The sequence below is a fragment of the Triticum urartu genome, chromosome 5A (assembly GCF_056163025.1).
Source record: "Triticum urartu cultivar PI428250 chromosome 5A, HENAU_Tu73, whole genome shotgun sequence".
NCBI classification, from domain to species: Eukaryota; Viridiplantae; Streptophyta; class Magnoliopsida; order Poales; family Poaceae; genus Triticum; species Triticum urartu.
In genome coordinates this window covers 622,579,507-622,600,622 of record NC_141877.1, presented here as the reverse complement: position 1 = coordinate 622,600,622, position 21,116 = coordinate 622,579,507, and the positions used below count along the sequence as shown (strand labels likewise).

The window sequence follows — 21,116 nt, the reverse complement described above, 5'->3', positions numbered from 1 at the left end:
GGCGGATGGCCGACACGGTGACGCCCTGGACGGTGGATGGCCGCCACCTCCCCTGCTTCTCTGTAGCGAGGAACAAGACAACAGGGGGAGGCAGGCTGGGCCGCCACTGTGCACTTGGCCCAGCGCACAGTGGGATCTTTTACCTTCTTTTTTATTTTTAGCTTTCCTTTACTATTTTTCTTTTTGTTGACCCGTTTTGCATTTTCTTTTAGTACCAGTTGAGTTTTGTTTTGAACAAAACTTGACACATAATTCTAGCACGATATCTTGAGATGGAACAAAAAGTTTGGATTCAAAAGGAGTTGTCTAACCATTTTTAGAAATTGAAAAGGCCAATTGAATTGCTGCTAGAGCACTAAATTAATACCCAAAGGGATTTTGGGAATTCAAAAGAGGCTGGTTCCAACATGAAAATGGTTTGGGGAATTTATAGGACAAAGTGAACATTTTTGTTTTACTGCTTGAAGAAATAAATATTTGACTTGCATTTTAAATTTGAAATTGAGGTTGAAGTATTCTTAATTATTTTTCTTAGGGCATGATGATGATAACTTGGCATCATTAGTGTGGAGTTACTGTAGCACGATTCTCGGGGTGTTACACAGTGCTTCAAGGACATATGCTTTCTTGGTAACTATGAGGATGATCCTCAAGTTACGTACCCAATCCGTATAGTTGCTACCATCGTCATTCAGTTTGGTTTTCTCTAGCAATGTTGAACTTGAGGGCAACATTAACGTGGGCCATTTGATCTACAAGACATATTGTAAAGACATTTTAGACTAAGTTCATGATAATTAAGTTCATCTAATCAAATTATTTAATGAACTCCCACTCAGACAGACATCCCTCTAGTCATCCAAGTGATACATGATCCGAATCGACTAGGCCGTGTCCGATCATCACGTGAGACGGACTAGTCATCAACGGTGAACATCTTCATGTCGATCGTATCTACTATACGACTCATGTTCGACCTTTCGGTCTCTCGTGTTCCGAGGCCATGTCTGTACATGCTAGGCTTGTCAAGTCAACCTAAGTGTTTTGCATGTGTAAATCTGGCTTACACCTGTTGTATGCGAATGTTAGAATCTATCACACCCGATCATCACGTGGTGCTTCGAAACAACGAACCTTCGCAATGGTGCACAGTTAGGGGGAACACTTTTCTTGAAATTTTAGTGAGGGATCATCTTATTTATGCTACCGTCGTTCTAAGCAAATACGATGTAAACATGACAAACATCACATGCAAATCATAAAGTGACATGATATGGCCAATATCATCTTGCGCCTTTGATCTCCATCTTCGAGGCACGGCATGAACACCATCGTCACCGGCATGACACCATGATCTCCATCATTGTGTCCTCATGAAGTTGTCTCGCCAATTATTACGTCTACTACTATGGCTAACGGTTAGCAATAAAGTAAAGTAATTACATGGCGTTTTCATTGACAAGCAGATCATACAATAAATTAAGACAACTCCTATGGCTCCTGCCGGTTGTCATACTCATCGACATGCAAGTCGTGATTCCTAGTACAAGAACATGGTCAATCTCATACATCACATATATCATTCATCACATCCTTTTGGCCATATCACATCACATAGCATACCCTGCTAAAACAAGTCCTGCTAAAACAAGTTAGACGTCCTCTAATTGTTATTGCATGTTTTACGTGGCTGCTATGGGTTTCTAGCAAGAACGTTTCTTACCTACGCAAAACCACAACGGTGATATGACAATTGCTATTTACCCTTCATAAGGACCCTTTTCATCGAATCCAATCCGACTAAAGTGGGAGAGAAAGACACCTGCTAGCCACCTTATGCATCAAGTGCATGTCAGTCGGTGGAACCAGTCTCACGTAAGTGTACGTGTAAGGTCGGTCCGGGCCGCTTCATCCCAAATGTCGCCGAATCAAGATATGATTAGTAACGGTTAGCAAATTGAACAAATCATCGCCCACAACTGCTTTGTATTCTAATCATGCATAGAATCTACGCATAGACCTAGCTCATGATGCCACTGTTGGGGAACGTAGAAATAATTTAAAAAAATTCCTACGTGTCACTAAGATCAATCTAGGAGATGCTAGCAACGAGAGAGAGGGAGTGCATCTTCGTACCCACGAAGATTGCTAAGCAGAAGCGTTGTAAGAACGCGGTTGGTGAAGTCGTACACGCAGCGATTCAGATCGCGGTCCATTCCGATCTAAGCACCGAACAACGGCGCCTCCGTGTTCAACACACATACAGCCCAGGGACGTCTCCTCCTTCTTGATCCAGCAAGGGGAGAGGAGAAGTTGAGGGAGAACTCCGACAGCACGACGGCGTGGTGGTGATGGAGCCCGTAGTTCTCCTACAGGGCTTCACCAAGCGCTACAGAGGAGGAGGAGGAGGAGGAGGAGGAGGTGTAGGAGAGGGGAGGGGCTGCCCCGGGGGAAGGGGTGCAGCTTCCCTCCCCCCACCCACTATATATAGGGGCAAGGGAGAGGGGGCCGGCCCCCTAGATGCATCTAGAGGGGGGAGGGGCGGTGACGAAGGGAAGGCTTGCCCCCTAAGCCAGGTGGGGGGCGCCCCCTCTAGGGTTTCCCCCAACCCTAGGCGCATGGGCCCTAGGGGGAGTTGGCGCCCAGCCCACCTAGGGTCTAGTTCCCCTCTATATTCAGCCCATAGGGCCCTCCGGGGCAGGTGGACCCTCACGGTGGACCCCCGGAACCCCTTTGGTGGTCCTGGTACAATACCGGTAACCCCCCGAACTTTTCCGACGACCAAATAAGGACTTCCCATATATAAATCTTCATCTCCAGACCATTCCGAAACTCCTCGTGACGTCCGGGATCTCATCCGGGACTCCAAACAACCTTCGATAAACACATACTATTTCCCATAACAACTCTAGCATCACCGAACCTTAAGTGTGTAGACCCTACGGGTTCGGGAACCATGCAGACATGACCGAGACATCTCTCCGGCCAATAACCAACAGCGGGATCTGGATACCCATGTTGGCTCCCATATGTTCCACGATGATCTCATTGGATGAACCATGATGTCGGGGATCCAATCAATCCCGTATACAATTCCCTTTGTCCATCGGTATGTTACTTGCCCGAGATACGATCGTCTGTATCTCTATACCTCGTTCAATCTTGTTACCGGCAAGTCTCTTTACTCATTCCGTAACGCATGATCCCGTGGCTAACTCCTTAGTTACATTGAGCTTGTTATGATGATGCATTACCGAGTGGGCCCAGAGATACCTCTCCATCATACGGAGTGACAAATCCCAGTCTCGATTCGTGCCAACCCAACAGATACTTTTGGAGATACCTGTAGTACACCTTTATAGCCACCCAGTTACGTTGTGACGTTTGGTACACCCAAAGCATTCCTACGGTATCCGGGAGTTGCACAATCTCATGGTCTAAGGAAATAATACTTGACATTAGAAAAGCTTTAGCAAACGAACTACACGATCTTGTGCTACGCTTAGGATTGGGTCTTGTCCATCACATCATTCTCCTAATGATGTGATCCCGTTATCAATGACATCCAATGTCCATGGTCAGGAAACCATGACCATCTATTGATCAATGAGCTAGTCAACTAGAGGCTTACTAGGGACATATTACGATCTATGTATTCACACATGTATTACGGTTTCCGGTTAATACAATTATAGCATGAACAATAGACAATTATCATGAACACGAAAATATAATAATAAGCACTTTATTATTGTCTCTAGGGCATATTTCCAATAACTACTTCCATTGACCGCACAAGTGCATTTGGTTCGATCTGATCTAGAAGCCCTCTGCCCCTCTCAAGTCTGAATTATTTGCTTGTTTGGCGCTCCGCTACACATTATAACTCTTTCTTCCATCTTAATACAAAGACACACAGATCTCCGCGTTCCTGAAAAAATGATGGTGCGCACTCATCCTCCTTTCTTCTCGGCTCTTATATTAGCACTACTGGGTTGGATCAGTAATTGCATGTTGCTCCTCAATCTCGTGGTAGTAGATATGAGTAAGGGAAAACGTTTTCACTAAGAAGTTGAATTGACGACTTTGTGTACATGGTTTAGGAAGTGTGGGATTCGGTGCCTCCTGTAGTCAATCTGTTTAAGTGCCTAAGCGCAAAGCTGAAACACACGACGAGGAAGCAATTTAGATGGATCCTTAAATATGTGGATAACGTCAAATTACGGATCCTACTATCTACCGATGTCATCCTGCATTTCGATGTATTTGATGGAATTGCGGCAGTTGTCACCTCAGGGATGAGAGACACGTCCTTAGCGCAAGCTGGCATGCTTGTTCTCACATGAATGAACGATCGAGGTCTAAGGATTGGGGGGGGGGGGTCCTATCAAAATAAATTGGTCTATTATTAGTTTTAGGGTTCCAATTTTAGGACAGCTCATAGTAAAATTACTCAACAACTTAAGAATCAAGTTTTAAAGAGTACTAGGTATCAAAAAACTCATAATGTGCGAGTAAGTTACATAGACAGAGTTGATGAGATGCAAACACAAGGGGTTTGACGTTGTTTTCTTCGTGTATCGGATATACGATATCCTACTCGATGTTGATGGAGAATTTGAACCTAAAATCACAAGGTTCTTGATTGCATCACCCACCAAGCGGTGAATGTGTACACACATGAGTCCTATATTCATATATTGCCCTTCAAGGCAAATTAGATTGCTCACACCGATAAGCCCACTAGTTTACCAATGATAACCCACCTATCTTCTATTTCTTGTTGCTCCATCAAATGTCATCACCCATCCTAAGGCACTCGTAGGTCCCCTCGTGGCGGCAAGCACGTGACCCCTCTGATATCAAAAGTTAGGCTTTGCCCTCCAGATCGATCTCATTAAAATCACGGCAATGCAGCAAGTCTCATTTTTTTTATAGTTCTATGTCCTGATCATGGGCAGCCAGGCCTGAAAGCCCGGCATCTGGGTTGGGCTCAGGCTTGACTTTCCGCATGAAACCTGGCCCAAAAGCTCGAGATGATCCAAAATACATTATTTATTCAAAAGTTAGGTATAATATATTATTTTTATACCTTGAAAACGATTATTTTAATTAATAAATGTCATTGTTCTTGTGTTTCGGACCGGGTTGGGTCGGGCTTGGGCTTAGATTGTTAACTTCAGGCGTTGTCAAGCCTGGCCCAAGCCCCAAGGTATGATTAGGTTTATTTTTCTGTCTGAGTCTCATGGTAGTACCAACTCACGTAGGGCTCAGCTAATACCATGCATACAAGCCGACTGAAATAGGAGTACAAGAAATAGCTTGAAGACTAGTACTAGGCCACTATCTGATTAATTATTTCTATCTAGCAGGGAGATCCCGATGTTGACCCCAGCGCGTCTTTCCCGGTACACGGAGAGCCACCATGCACGGTCACGGTCAAGCTTCCTCCGGCAGCACCATTCAACGCTGGCTCCGCGGCCGCCACCGACGACGACGACGACTGTGCCTTCCCGTGCTCGCCGGGCAGTCCCGCTGCCTGGGCCCGGCAGAGAGGGCACGTCGTCCTGGTGCGCAGCCAGGCGTCGACGCACTCCAAGTGGAACAGGTGGCCGCAGTTGGGCAGCTCGCGCGCCTCGTCTCCGTCGGCGAGCTCGGCCAGGCACACGGCGCACTCAGCCCTCGCGGCAGCCCCGCTCTCCTTCTGGTACGCGGTGACCGGCAGCGCCGAGAGCGCGGACGCGTCCAACCCGTGCCGCCGGCTGCGGATCACGCCAACGGACCGGAGGACGCCGCCGGCGAGGCCGTGGCCGCCGCCTCTGCGTGACCGGGTGATCATGAGGTAAACCATGAGAGGGATGACGACGACGACGACGGTGATCATCAGGATGACCAAAGAGACGGTGAGCGCGAGGCGGGCGCTGAAGTTGTAGGTCGCCTGCGGCGCATACGGCTCGGGAGCACCCGGCGCGCCGGCCACTGGGTTCCCTGACATGGCACGGCGACAAGCTCTCTGTCTGGTACTACAAATCAAGCACACTAGGAAAGCAATGTGAAAGTGCAGATGGATTTATCTCATAGCTTAGCTTGGGCAAGACGGTGCTCGTGTCAACTGTGGTGTCAGTGTCACGTACACTAGGATATGTTTGATGCGACGCTGACACACGGGGTGACGAGTAAAAAATTGCCACTGAGACGATCATTGTTCCTTTGGATTAATTTGATCGGCGCGGTTTGACTAAAAGGCTTTTTTAAGGCTTCCCGAGCTTTCGGTAAACAGAATTTTCTCCCGTTTGAGATCATCTCTAGCGGGCCCTTAAACCGCGAAACTGAAAACACATTTTTCAGCTTGCGGAAAACATATCTTAAGGATCAATTTAAGCTGCGGCTGAACAGATCCCACAAACTTAAACTGTAAAATCGGATATTCGCTTATATTTTTTTCCTATGCCTTCTTCTTCCTCGCCTCCCGTGTCCACAGTCAGCTAGAGATGCTCTGAACATGCATACATACATTTGATTTCGACGAATTGAACGCATGCGCACGACATGTACGTACGTTCACCCGTGCAGCACTAGTGCTCCACGACCCAGTCGAGCGCCGAGAGCCCCGAGATGGCGAGCGTGCCGGAGGCGGCGAGCCCCGCGACAGCCAGCGCGGCGGGCACGAGCAACTGACTGAAAAGAAGGATGAGAGGCCGCCGGGATGGGCAGGGCGGCGGACAGGATAGGCGGGGCGGCGGCTGCGGTCCGGAGGGGTGGGGCGGCTTCCCAGATGAGCAGGGCGGTGGCCCGGGCGGGTGGGGCGGCGGTCGGGGACGGACGGGGCGACGGCAGGGAGCGAGACATGAAGGTTCCGATGGCAGTTGGACTCCCGCCAACAGTCTTTTGCATATACAGGGCACCCTCGGGTTGGCTCCGAAATCCTTATTTTCACAGGTTCGGTGGGAATGTTTTTCACGTCCCTTAAAAAAAATTATAGGTCAGAGTTGTTTACGGGTTCTATTCGGGTCATTTTTTCCGCCTAAAACTGTAAACTAGCAGTTATTTTACAGTTTCCTGTATTTTAAAGCATATAATGGTGCTCTACATATATGTAATTAAAATAAAAAGGTGCACATCAGTGCACCCACAATAACTTTTTTTTTGCGGGGACAATAACTTTTTATTTGCTTGTAGGGTTTGTTTGACTCAAAGAAATTTCATAGCAATATTAGAGGATTCCATTTCTTAGGATTTATTCTTCTATAAAGCTTGTTTGGTTTATAGGAGTGGAAATGATAGGAATTTTCCCATGGTCTGCTTTGCATACAACTCCAAACGAACAATTCCATTGTGTCCAATCTCATAATTTTCTTTGTTTTTATGACAACTCTGGCTTGCACCTAACGCTTTGGGAAATTTCCTCCGTATTTTCTTGATGCAACCATACAACTTCTATTATCTTCGACTTCCCATGACATCTAAATCTATGCTTTGAGAAACATTACCACTGACACGGTCGGTTATTGCTCCTGTGGATTAATTTGATTGGCGTGGTTTGACTACAAGGCATTTTTAAGGCTATCTGAGCTGTCGGTACACAGAGAATTTTCTGCCGTCTAAACTTGTCTAAGTTTGGTCAGAGCGGCATTTCACGTTATAATATGATAGACAAGAGCATATATGTACCCTAGTAAAATAAAAATGTATACATCAATGTACCCACAATAACTTTTCATTTGGTCTAGACATGTGCGGTTTACTTGTAGGATCTGTTTGGTTCAAAGAAATTCGGTCGGAATTTTAGAGGATTCCATTTCTTAGGATTTTTTTATCTATAAAGCTTGTTAGGTTTATAGGAATGAAAACTATAGTAATTTTCTTATGGTCTGCCTTGCATAACAAATTCAAAGGAAAAATTCCATTGAGTCCAACCTCATAATTTTTCTTCATTTTTATCCCAACTTTGGCACGCGCCTAATGTTGGGAAAGTTCGTCCATATTTTCTATGATGCAATCAAATAACTTATATTTTTTCAGACTTCCCGTGTTTTCAATTCCTATAGGATTCAACATGACATGACATGACATCTAAATTCTATGTTTTTCATATTCCCATTTTTTAATCACGTGAACCTAAGAAGCCCCTAACCTTTTAGTTTTGTAGCATCACACTGGTACTTTTCAAAAGAATACAAGTGTGACAAAACTACAAGTAATTTTTCATCATATACCCTAACTATTGCACAAAACAAAAAACCATATACAAAAGTTGTTTTTGACCCACAACAATTCATAACAGATACCAACATATGTGTTTGTGATAAAAAAAACATGGTTGTCCTATAAACTGGCTTTTCGTGATACAAAGTTTTTTTTCTTCCAAAAAATACAAGTGCATGACCTCAAAATTGAAATGTTTCTTTTAGTGATATACAAGTAACTATATACTCCCTCCGTCCCAAAATTCTTGTCTTAGATTTGTCTAAATACGGATGTATCTAATTACGTTTTAGTGTCAGGTACATCTGTATTTAGACAAATCTAAGACAAAAATTTTAGGATGGAGAGAGTACTAGGCTACTAGCTATTAATATCCTGTTCATGACATAATCACATAAGATACTTTTAGATTCAGAAACATATGTAGGCTGGCTGTCATTGGTTTTAGCTAAGCAATTCTAGCAAATTGGCTAAATATCATCGTCTTTACAAACACTATTATTATAACAAATAGAGTGCGGCTCCGAGGCGTTGCTCCTTAGGGGCATGTGCACGAAGACTTCCCGGCTGTCATCGACAAGGTCAGGCCAGCTCCAGTATGGGAGCGGTGACAACTGCGCGTCGGCGGCTCGTTCTGACGGCAGCAATGGTCGTTCGGTGGTCCATTAACCTCGATGTAATTTTTATTATGTTTGAAGCGTTTTGTACTTCCGGTGAATTTTTATAATAGATCTGATCCTTTTCGCAAAATAAATAAAGAAATAGAGACTTGACACGTGGCAAAATCACATTCTAGCATATTCCCTAAATCTTACTCAATACTAAATCATTTGAATCCCAACTCTTCTTTTATTCGTCCAAATTCTAGCTTTAATGTGTACTTTCATCCTAAAAGGGTATGTAACTCGGTAGTCTATATTAGAGGGGGTTGTGCACACCCGTGCGATAGAGTCCAATTTTATTTGTACTGTACACTAACGAGAGTGGGCCCCACCGGATGACCATATTTAAAGCTGTTGGAGGGGCTTTTGTACAAAATTTTAAAAAACCCAGGGGTTTCTGCAAAGAAAAGATCACAGGTTGAACCAAGCGCCTCTGACACTACCATCCACTGACAGTGGGCCTCTGCCATTTTTCGCATGCCACACATACATGGGATATGACGGGATACAGGAGAATGCACCATATATGAATGCGAGGACAAGTTCGTTGACTAAAAACATATTTTGTAAATTTTTATACCATCAAATGTAAGTTGTAGTACTCACAATTTTTTATATTTAAAGAGAATAAGGATGACCTCGTCATGCTGGATGTTGGAAGTATGAACCCATATCTAGTTTATACATGTTGTTTATTTGTTTTTTACATTGATTATATATCTAAAAATAGTGCGACTCACCTAAATTGTGTACCCACTCTGGACAACGACTTGCCATTTCTGCAGCTAGCTCGAGACCAGTTATCTTGAACCAGCTAAATTTGTTAGGTTCTTTGTATCCACATGCTATCTGGTTGCAAAAATCATAAATCTCCTTAGAAATTATAGATGTGCAACCATATTGCTTGTATATGTGAGTATCGTACTACATATTCATTTACATTTGATATATCCCAAATGCTTTCGAATGTGTGTGCTTTTTTTTTGGCTGGGCGACTTAAGGCCGCGATATAGATGCTGTCACGCTGATTTTTCTCACTTGTAATGCAAGGACACTCCAAGAAATTACAAGGGGCTACAAGAAATTACATGTATAACTCCAGATTAGATGATGTCCGCACCGTGCACAACTATCCTGAATATTATAATGCATTTTTTTTCGAGTTGACCACACTACGATTAGTCCCTCCGTTCCTAGATATAGGGTGTACCGTTTTTGGCACAGAAATTAAAGAACGCACGTGGAGGAAAAATTTCACAAATTTTGGGCGAGATTACACCTGACTAATTGACATGAGGAAATAGAGAAGCTTGCCCGATAAAAGGAAATGTAATCAAATCCCTAAAAAAATTATCCAAACAAGTGATGCAATGCAATACACCTTATATTTCAGACTTTTTCTCAAAAATCTATACACCTTATATTAAGGAACGGAGGGAGTATTAAGTTTATACGGTTTTAAAAGTAGCATGACCTGAAAAATGCAAGGATGGTTTCTTAATGTCCTTCTTTTGTAAGATAAAAAAGTTTTATTGCTTACTTAAGCAGGCATACATTCACGATACAACATGTTCATTAGAAAAACAGGAGTGTAATTAAGCCATAAACATCTCCTCCTAACACTTGTCACCTGCTTCGCACATAAGTGAGCCGCCTCATTAGCTTCTCTCCGTAAGAATTTTAGCCTAAAACTCTCAAATTGATCACGAAGCTGCCTGATCTTTTGAAGAATGCTTAGGCAAGTAGTTGTATACTACTCCCTCTGTTCCGAATTACTTGTATTAGATTTGTCTAGATACGGATGTATCTAACACTAAAATGAGTCTAGATACATCCATATCTAGATAAATCCAAGACAAGTAATTCGGAACGGAGGGAGTAGACACTAGTAGTTTTCTACCCAAACAATTCAAATTTGTCGGTTTAAGAGTGAAACTGAAAGCATATGTTCCCTTCGTCATTTGCTTTTCAGAGAGAAATACAGACAGATATACCGAGTGTCATTGGTGTTAGAATTAAATTGGTAAGCGCGTACTGCAATATGCCAGCCAGGGGAAATACTAGTATCTTGTACAACAAGGAAATTAAATAAATACTACTGTAGTCCTGGAGATACACGTACGATACGTGTACGTTGGCCTCGGCAATATGTTGCGGCCGGGCTGTCTCGCCTCACGTACGTACGACGTGGATCCGGTCACGAGCGAGCAGTGGAGCACCCACCGATCGACAAAGACGGCAATGGCACCGAGGCCGGGAGCGGCAGTGGTGGACGCGCGGTTCTGCGCGCCGCACGCGACGGAGTTCACCTTGACCAAGACGAAGAGCTGGTTCCGCGACTTCGCCATCACGGACGCCAGCGGCGCGGCGGTGATGCGGGTGGACGCCCCCCCGTTCACCTTTGTCCGTCGCTCCATCCTCGTCGACGCCGCGTGGCGCCGCCCTTTGGTCACCACGGAGCGCTCGCCGTCCCTGTTCGCGCCCGGCCGGAGGTGGGAGGCGTTCAGGGGGGACGGCAGCAGGCCGAGGGATCTGCTCTTCACCGCCGTCGTGCAGCCCTGGCTGTTCGTCATGAGCGAGGTCCACGTGCACCTCGCCGGCGGCGACCCCAGCGAGAGGCGCCCGGACTTGGTGGTCCGACTCAGTTCCTGCGGGCGCGAGTGCACCGTCTCCCGCGGCCGCTCAGACGGCGGCGCCGCTGTTGCCACGATCAAGCGCACGACGGGGCTGTTCGAGGAGCTGGCTTTTGCCGTGAGTGTCAGCCCAGGCGTCGACCATGCTTTCATCCTCGCGCTCGCCGTGATTCTGGAGGAGATACGTCAGGACGGAATCCAGCGTGCCGCCTTCTTGAGTTTTTCACCACAAGGAGATACTAATCCGCCTTGAGTTCACGAGATACTACGTCAACAAGTGAACTGCCGCTATTTTCACATCTCTTTTCTGTCTTTTCTTGCCACATGTTTGCCCAATATTTCCCAATCAGTTTGCTAAACTGGATCAATTTAGACAGAGTATAAATATAATCTAATTTATGTTACTATTATAATTGAACTGTCTCAACTCATGATTCGAAACAGCAAAATATTGTTTTTAGAAAATACCACCATGGCTAGCTTTGTCGGCCGCAGCTCGCGCTCTAACTCACAGAGGAAGAATATACTCAAGAACATGGGATTTTGCCTACAACTTTTATGTTTCTTCTTTGCTATTTATTCTTTTCAAAACAAACGGGAGGATCCGATCTTTGCACCATGCCTCGCCCTCGCATGCATGCTCGATTGTGTCATCCACCACCACGAAGCCCGGCGCTGAGCTCGACCTCGGCTTGGACTAGACGCGCACGGCACGCTCAGATCGCGGCTCGTGCTTATTACTTTGCATGTACCTAACACCCCTTTATTTCTCCCCTCCCCTCCACCTCGCGTCGCCTCCCCTCGGGCGGCGCCATGGGTCCCCAATCCTACGCCGCCAGCCCCTCCCCGCTCCTCTATCCCGAGCCGCTGCGGCGCTGCTGCCGCAGGCAAGGACCGCGGTGGCGGCGGCCTCGCACCGCAGAACCAGGGCGGGTGGTCGCCACGGCGGCGGTGGGAACCTACATGGCCGGCGGTGTGGCGGCCGAGGGCGCATGGGTGGTTTCGATGGCTGGGAATCTGGCGTCCTGTTCAGATCCGTCTCGGTACGGCCTTGGCCGGCCGGCGGCGAGATTCTCCACGGCGAGGTTCCGTTCGGTTCTAGCCAGCTACGAGGTTGGAGGGACACGATTTTCGGTGAAAATCACGCCGACTTCGGTCATGACGGACGATGGCGGTGTCTATAACGCCGTTCCCTTCTTGCAGGTCGTGACACCCCACTCGTGATGCTCCGGGGGAAACCTTAGATCTGGATCTACCGGATCGGACGATGATGGTACCTTTGATACCGTTGTCCCTCCTGAGGTCATCGTTTTGGAGCAAGTGCTGATTGGACAGGACAAGCGGAAGAGCGGTGTCTCATCCACTGCAAGGCCGACGGTGGATCCCGGTGGCATGGTGCTGCGGAGGTTCGGGGACGGGCGCGTGTGGATGAATACGTGCAGGATGATGAATTTGTCTGGCGTCATGGTGGCGTCGACGGCAGGCCAGGCATGGTCGATGGGTCAGTTTCTTCAGCAGTCCATCTCCAAAACAGAAACTGACCCACACCGCGAGGGCCTAGCTAGAGAGCATAACACCGGGCCCTCGCAGTGGCTTTTGATGATTCATGACAACAAGGTTAATGGGACTAACATTCTCTCTAAGTGTTGATCAGTTTTATTCGCAATATGTTATGTATGGAATATGGTTCATGACCCCTAAAAATCTAAGGATCAAGCATCGACGAGATCAAGAAACATTTTCTGGCTTTTTAGTGATCAAAGATCACTTTGAGTCATAGGTATTTTTCAATAAAGGATGTATTTTATTGGCTTAAAATGGAGCATCAAGAGGATACAAACACTATAGCAAAGTCGTATAAGACCAAAGCTATGCATAGGCGAAGTAAAAAAAAAAAGGCCCAAAGCGATCAGATCCACAGTCAGCAAACTATAGCAATGGCCATATCCGCACCAACCATCTTAGGTATAAAAGTACTATCAAAATGGAATCTTCAACCTTGTGAGAGGAAGTTTATCTTTCTATGTTCTCAAAGATGAAACTCTAAGACCCCTCAGTTCTTCCAAGTACTAACTCTCTCATGTTTCATATGCTTAGGACCTTCGAGAGGATTCCATCTGAAGCCTCCAAATGTAAGCAAGGAGTTACTTTACTGAGTTAAACTTTGTGCAACTCGGACCCTATGCCCAAGATGTTCCGTATATCTGAGACGCTACAAAAGCTTACTGCTCATGTTCTCCGAGTGGCATTTTTCCAGTACCCTCCAATCTAGCTAAGTTTGAATCAAAGTAAGTACAGACACCCCAAGAGAGTTTTAGCCGGACATTCAGAAAACATCCAGCAGCAAAATCCCACGATTCCAATATTGTTGTAACCATCATAATGGCTCAGCCTCCGAGCCTTTCGTGGACAATTCAATCTCTTGTGTTTAGAGCCTCTGAGTGAAAACACTTTGTACCATTTGCGACCCTTTTGTTTATTGTGGCTTGTACGTAACATGAGAATGAGAATAGTATTGGTCCGGACCATCCAAGAATATCTAAAGTTGTGACCTTTGAACTCAGTTGGAACCTCCAAATACAAATGTATGCAACATCCAAGCCATGCGATTCATGTGTAACGGTCAGAATCGGGGTCCAGCCTATATATACCCCATCCCATCTCACCACCGAAAGTGAATTCTTCAATTCTTGTGCTCTCTGAACTTTTCTTCGCACTGAGATCAAGTCCTATGCTTTGAAATTTTCATCCTCTCCTATCATATAGATCCATCAAATAAGAGTTTCTTGTGGAGCACTTTTAGCTTATGAGCAAAAGTAAGTGATTAATCATCAACCACGCCATTTTTTGTTATTTTGGTGGGTGTGTGCTTCCTAGATCAATTAGATGTGTTTAGAAGCCTTAACGTGTGAAGGCGCCAATAATTTTGTGAAGATAATGAGATCCCCTATTTGTATGAAAATCTACCCTCAATGAAGCTTCCTTTATATATGGTCGCCATGGAGGTGGGCCAAGGGACTTTGTACACTTCAAGATTATATATTGGACTCTTGTGGTCAACCTTTGTTCTCATTGTATGATACTTTGTGTCTGAACCAACAATCTCAAGCTGAGGACTCTTGTGGGCCAAGGGAGTATGATTGAACCGACAATCTCAGGCTGAGGATAAAATCCTTGTGTTCATGATCTCTTTCCCTTACTCGCATTAATTTATGCAAGTTTGTTTCCAATCTTTAAAATCCCCGTGATTATCCCAATGTTTTAGGCAATGGTAGCCTTCATTAAAATTGCCTAGTTGTGAAAATAGTATATTCACCCCACCCTAGACTCATAAAATGGTTCTACGTTGGGATACCGAGGGCGGCGAGGGGCCTCCGTCTTGAAACAGATTGCTCATGGGAAGGCCCGGGCTAGACAATACCTAGCTCTTGAGAACTACACTACCACCCAAAATACACATTTGCAACAAAGAATTGTGGTCTTGTTCGCAAACCCTTCCCTTGAAAATAATGGGGATAATTCACCTTCCCAACTCAGAATATTTTCACGAGCCACGGTACCGACACAAGTAAGCTCATAGAGCAACTCGGTGTGCGTCATGTGTCCTCTGAAAAAATGGTCACAATTGAGTTAATGATTCTGCTTCATCGTAAGAGTTTTGGAAAGGATCCGGAGAAGTCAAGGATCGGAAGATACTTACCTAGCCGAAGCAGTCTCTTAATAGTTCTTGCCTCATGTCATGTACTGGAGGTGGGGTGGGTGGGGGTCAATGTATGAGCATGGACAGACTGAGTGCACATACCCATGTGTTGGGATCCCCGGGACTTGCGCATAGTCATGCTAGAGTAGACACTTGGAAGGAATAAGGATGGACATGGTAATTCTAGGATTGCACTGCGATAGGAGACATGTTCCCTTTTAACGGGCGATGTCGGATGCTTTTCATCATTGCCGACAAGATAACTTCGGACTCCACCCGTCTCTATTGTTCTTCATGCCATGTGCATTGTTGATTTTGTAGTTGTGCACACACAATTTTGGTGAGACAAAGTTGTTTTTTCTAAAAATACGAGTGCTTGGCCTGAAAACTGCGATTCCTATTCTACACACGATTTAACGATGTGCAAGCAACTATTACCTCCGTCTCTAAATTCTTGTCTTAAATTTGTCTAGATATGGATGTATGATCAGAAGAATTTTAGGGCTGATAGAGTATATATAAGAAACTCCTTTTCTAGAGAAACAATTCTAAACTTATCAGTTTGTGAGTGAAGAAAAAGGCTTTGTACTATAAACTTGCTTTTCATGACACGAAAAAGTTTTGTTTCGTAAAATAGATCTCTACTCCTAATAGAGCACTTGGTAGTCTTCGCCGGTTAAATTTTGTCCCATCACCACCGATTTTTTTCCGTCCTTCCTCCCACGCGTCGAACCAAAAAAAACTCCTAGCGATGCCCCACGCAGTCAAGGCAAACCTCCGGTCGCAGTCGCACCAGAGAAAAACGTCCAAAAAAAACCTACGAAAAAAATCTATGAAATTAAACGAGCGAAAAAAACTGCCAAACGAACCGCACGCATGTCCGAGCGACCTCCTGCTCCTCTCGATCCCCTCAACCTACGATCTGTGACTGCAGACGCACGAGATCGCCGCCGTCGCGGACCTAGCAGGAAGGCGCGGACGAGATCCCAAGACGCTCCTCCTCCTCTCGCGGGATGCAGCCGCCGCCGCCGAACCAGGGAGACGTCGGCGACCGTCGCTGCCGCCTGCACCGCCACCGCCACGCCTCGGATACGTCGTGGATCACCGGGACACCACCGGCGGCTGCGCCTCGGATACTGGCGACCGGCGGTGATCTGAGACCAACGAGTCGGCACCACATCCCTGGTACTTCCCTTCCCCATCCGCCAACCCTTTACCCTTCCCCTCTACGACACGACCATCTGGGCAGACGCGGCCATCATGGATGACGAGAACGCCGGCGTCACCGGCGCCTTGGATGCATCGCCCGTCACCACCACGATGGCACCTCGCTGCTGCCGCTCGGCATGGATGCCCGCCCCAAGACATGGATAAGCTCTCGTGATCCCCACCCACCCCTCTCATCCCCTGAATCCGTATCCTCTGCTCGTGCTCTCCTGTTCCTCCTGAAACGATGAGGGGTAGTGCCGGCCGTGGCTCAGCAGGATAGCATAATTAACCTTCCCTTTTTCTTTTGTGTTTGAATCAGATTTGCTGGTTCTCAGTTTTACATGCACGTATCAATCTTCTTCTATATGCAGGTTACACACCTGATGATTTTTACAACCTCTTCTGTAGATCTTCAGAACACCGAGCGAAATATTGGCTTGGAACGATCTTGGGTTGGCGGGGCGGCCAGACCAGGTGGCAAATGTGGTGCACGAGTCAACCTCACAACATACTATGGTGTCTAGGATGGGCGTGGTATAACATGACGCTTTGTAGAAGCATGTTATCGAACATCTCCACAGAATCCCGAGCTTGCCTAATTCCCAAAGCATGTTATCATAAGGATGAGTACGGAGGACAACTCTCTCAATTCCCAAAGCACTAATCTTGTCCTAATTGCTCATATATTGAATCACTTTTCGCTGCAAATATGTTTTCTGTTTGATGAGCTAGAAGATGCTTGGAGGCTAAGGACAAAGAGGATCTGACGTTCATGTTTTTGGGAGGCAATAAGTACTTTGTGCACTTTGGCTGTGGATATGGGTACACATTCTTGATGTCTCGATGAATTGGAGAACAGATGTGATGGTACGTGCTCTATGCAAGGACATGAGAACAATCCTCCAAATTGAACTACGTGATGGGAGAGTAGTTAGGAAACTTTGTTCGTGTACGGGTTGCTTTTCCTGTATATAGCGGGCGCTGGAAATTTCAGTTGCGATGATAGCAAGGATCAAGGAAAAGAGAACAATGGTGGGGCTTAAACTTCAGTACGAGCGCTTGCCGTGGTTCTGCTATGCATGTGGCTACATCGGGCATCAGGTCATGTCTTGTGCGCGTAAGTTCAGGTGGTGAACCTGTATGATGACGACTACGATGCTTACGACCGAGGAAGTTCGTGCAGCAAGCAGGAAGTAAGACCTGAATTTAACTAGATGACCCACAATATCTAGCAATTCAAACCATTGTGTCACATTAGAGTAATTTTTAATACAGTCACATAGCTATCCATGCTGACATGCTATATTATTATTTTAATTTAAGGTTAATTAAGTATTTTTTTCAGGCACCTTGGACAAATTCTGGAAAGAGGGGCACGACTCGGTGGTATGAGCCCCAGCAAGGGCCATCACAGCTGCGCCGACAAGCGAGTGTAAGTTGGTGATGGTGCCACCGTGTCAGAGTTCGGAGACTACCCTTGGAAGCACAAATTGGACAAAGTGCCTTGTGCCACTGGTGTTTCAACACCAGGGATGTGATTTTGCTCTATAGTTTGCAGTACGTTAGACAATTTTGTATGCTATTCAGTAATTAATGCTAAAGTTTATTCCTACAGCTTGTACATGAACAGGTCCCTGTTTACTGATGGCGAAAACTCATCCTTGATCCAGCTTACTCCTGCAAATGTTGACAAACGGACAATTCTCTTCATGCCTTATTCATAACATCAAATTTCTCAACCTGATGCCATCTGTCAAGGATCTCTAAAGCCGATGGATTAAACTTGTGTTTTTCTCGTGTGTTCAGTATACATGGTTATCTTCGTAGGCTAATTTCACTTTTGATGAACTGATGATAAAGCGACAATGGAATCAGAAGGTGAGCTAAAAATAATCTTGTTATCTATTGTTGTTGCAAATTTTCCAGTATGCGTGTATCTATATCATAAAAAAGGAAGCAAGTTTATACCATGATTATAATGTCCTACTGATGTGCTTATTGTATCGATGAAACATCTCGATTGTATTTCTTTTTACAAATCTAATTAATTGGATTCTTTTTTTCTTTCATTTTATATTTAACATTAAAGTTTGCTTTTCTATATTTTCTGATTCACAAATTACGGTCATGCCAATGGAAATGATGAATACACTTCTATAGTTGGTCGTAAAACCAGTCGAGCATCTGGCCAAACCCATTTGCGATGCAGGCCCAAAAAACTTCATCATACATTCTGCAAGCTGCCTAAAGAAAAAACAGCACCACTGAAACATACAGTATGACTTAAAGGTAGCAATAAAAAACCGTATCTGGTTCATTAATTGGTTCGGATAATCAAATTATTCAATTGAAACATGTGAGAAATTATTATAAAAAGAATCTGGATGCATCATATTAAAAGTGGAATAGGGGCAGCAGCATCGATCCTTCGTAATGACCATCTGCTGGAAGGCGATGCGGTTGGCGAGAATTTGCTTAGCTCTTTCGATGACGCCACACGGGCATTCGTGAATTCCGAGTAAGCCGCGACCTGGTTTGACAGGGTGAGGGATGCGAGAGTGGTTGACAATGAGGTGGCCCTGTCTAAGGGCACCCAGTAGACTGCGAAAGGAACATTGTTTCTGTAACACAATGATATTTAGACTTTCAGAGCACCCCCTGCACTACGTGAGATTTAAAAGGTACTCAGATTAGTGTTTGCTGATTTCTGTAAATTCCGTTTGTGTGAGTTTTATATTTTTCTATCCCTGTCGACGTACTAATCCACTGTTCATCGATGTGCAGGTGGTACGGCCGGCGGATGCATCCATGTGCTAATTATCTGGCACCAAGCGGACGGAGCCGAACGAGTTGGGGCCACCAGCTGGCTGACAGTGCAGACATGGGCGAGCATGAGCAACATGGAGCTAGGGAGTAAGCTGGGAGCGGATGGACGGGGCGTGATGTAGAACGGGGTTTGTTAATTACTTTATGCACTATCAGATTTATCTCTTTATTTGTGTGGCTTATCAGGCTTGCCGCACGATCACAGATTTATCTCTTTATTTATGTGGGTGGACAGAAACATCCTTTCTAAAGTTTTCTTGGGGCTGTACTGACGAACACTCAACCCTTTGACAACACTTATTCAGTTTCTCACCACAAGTGAGTTATATTTGCACCAACATTCGTGTTAATCATTGTACGTGCCGGTAATCAGAGTTTAGATAAATGCTACTAATGCTAGCGCTCGCCCTACATGGACAGAGTGGTGGCCGGACGATATGGTTAAATAATAAACTGACTTGGAAGAAGCAACAGAACTTATTATGGACAAAGAGAGATACACAATTTTTCTAATCTGTTTATTATTGGTCGTTTCATGCATCGTATAGGGTAAAAAATTCCTAGAACATGAGTTTGTCCTTGCATAATTATCCATGCTTGATGGCACTACATTGTATCAGCATACTTTAAGTTTGTCCTTGTATTACCACGTATTCAGGGGCAAAAATGCCCAGAACAAAGAAATGATGAATTGTATTGTAGTCATTCTTGTAGTTAAATATTATGTTTAAAATTGGTCTTCACTTGGGATGTTGCCAACTGCAGGGTCGATGAGACATTGAATTTCCATATTGCTTTTCCCTCTTATTGACATGTTAAGAATATATCTTTAACAATAGAATTTAATATTTGTGCTTTCAGGTAGTAAGAGACATGATCAGATCGCTAACCAGTGATGAAGGCGTTATGTGGTCGTTGACGTCATGGTAAATGTTGGTGTAGTGCCAAATAAGAAGACACGGAACAAAATCCCTAAGCTAGACATTATGGTATAATGGAAATTTGAGGATTCTTGCCTATCATACCCATTTGTAGTCTACATCATATTGCAAAATTCCATGAACATTTGGTCCACAATATTTTTTTTGTTATATGGTTCCTGCCGAAGCGTGGATGTAGGTGGATGTGGGCGCTGTGGCCACCACCAAGGATGTAGGGGTCGCGCCCCAAGCTGCAAGTACGTGGTAGGTGCATCAAAACTGACGAGGACACGGGAGCCGCACTGCAGCATGAGTGTTTTTCATAATTTATTTAGGTATGTGAGGTCTTTTTAATGTTCACATATATGCTGAAATTTTGACATTCAAGAACCAGCAATGGAGTTGTATGAAATTTCTTGCGAGAGCTATACCATTCATTTTAGTACTAACTAATTCCCATGAGTGCCAATGGTGAAATTTTCAGGCCTATGTACTGGATGATATTTTCATTGCTGGCAATCTTCATCAACCTATCTAAGAGGACATTGATATACTAATTGCTGCACAAGTGTTCTCAGCACCAGCTAGCAAGAAGTGAGTATGATTGTTCAATGCTCACTGTTGTAAGCTTGTTTCACGAGGAGCTTCTCAGTGTTGTACATGTAGGGTGTGGATAATATAAATAAAATATATTTGTTCATTCTTCTATTGTACCTCCGATTCGTCCCCCACGTTTCAGTAGAGTAGAGTTATGTGCTTAATGAAGGAAATATGCCCTAGAGGCAATAATAAAGTTATTATTTATTTCCTTATATCATGATAAATGTTTATTATTCATGCTAGAATTGTATTAACCGGAAACATAATACATGTGTGAATACATAGACAAACAGTATGTCACTAGTATGCCTCTACTTGACTAGCTCGTTGAATCAAAGATGGTTAAGTTTCCTAGCCATAG

General features: G+C 44.9%; 2 protein-coding genes and 1 long non-coding RNA gene across 12 annotated transcripts; 2 read left to right on the top strand and 1 right to left on the bottom strand.

Moving 5' to 3' along the window:
- Positions 1 to 5,270: 5,270 nt before the first annotated feature.
- LOC125506245 (uncharacterized) lies at positions 5,271 to 6,168 on the bottom strand. Its single transcript, XM_048671102.2, has one exon. The coding sequence runs from the start codon at positions 5,993 to 5,995 to the stop codon at positions 5,366 to 5,368; it is 630 nt and encodes a 209-aa protein (XP_048527059.2). The 5' UTR covers positions 5,996 to 6,168; the 3' UTR covers positions 5,271 to 5,365.
- Positions 6,169 to 11,108: 4,940 nt separating this feature from the next.
- LOC147973461 (protein LURP-one-related 15-like) lies at positions 11,109 to 11,758 on the top strand. The gene has a single exon (XM_087525010.1). The coding sequence runs from the start codon at positions 11,109 to 11,111 to the stop codon at positions 11,751 to 11,753; it is 645 nt and encodes a 214-aa protein (XP_087381136.1). The 3' UTR covers positions 11,754 to 11,758.
- Positions 11,759 to 16,055: 4,297 nt separating this feature from the next.
- Positions 16,056 to 20,967, top strand: LOC125511131 (uncharacterized). Of its 10 annotated transcripts, none has more exons than XR_015602931.1 (8): positions 16,056 to 16,385; positions 16,818 to 17,602; positions 17,755 to 17,966; positions 18,080 to 19,090; positions 19,194 to 19,363; positions 19,471 to 19,553; positions 20,097 to 20,490; positions 20,640 to 20,967. It is a non-coding gene; the product is annotated as an uncharacterized LOC125511131 (long non-coding RNA). The 10 variants fall into 10 exon arrangements; XR_015602930.1 differs by having other exon boundaries at positions 18,040 to 19,090; XR_007284908.2 differs by having other exon boundaries at positions 17,755 to 18,287; positions 18,952 to 19,090.
- The last annotated feature ends 149 nt before the right edge of the window (positions 20,968 to 21,116 follow it).

Excerpts from the sequence above, each read along its gene's own strand:
- LOC125506245 (XM_048671102.2), bottom strand. The coding sequence starts at position 5,995 with ATGTCAGGGAACCCAGTGGCCGGCGCGCCGGGTGCTCCCGAGCCGTAT.
- LOC147973461 (XM_087525010.1), top strand. The coding sequence starts at position 11,109 with ATGGCACCGAGGCCGGGAGCGGCAGTGGTGGACGCGCGGTTCTGCGCG.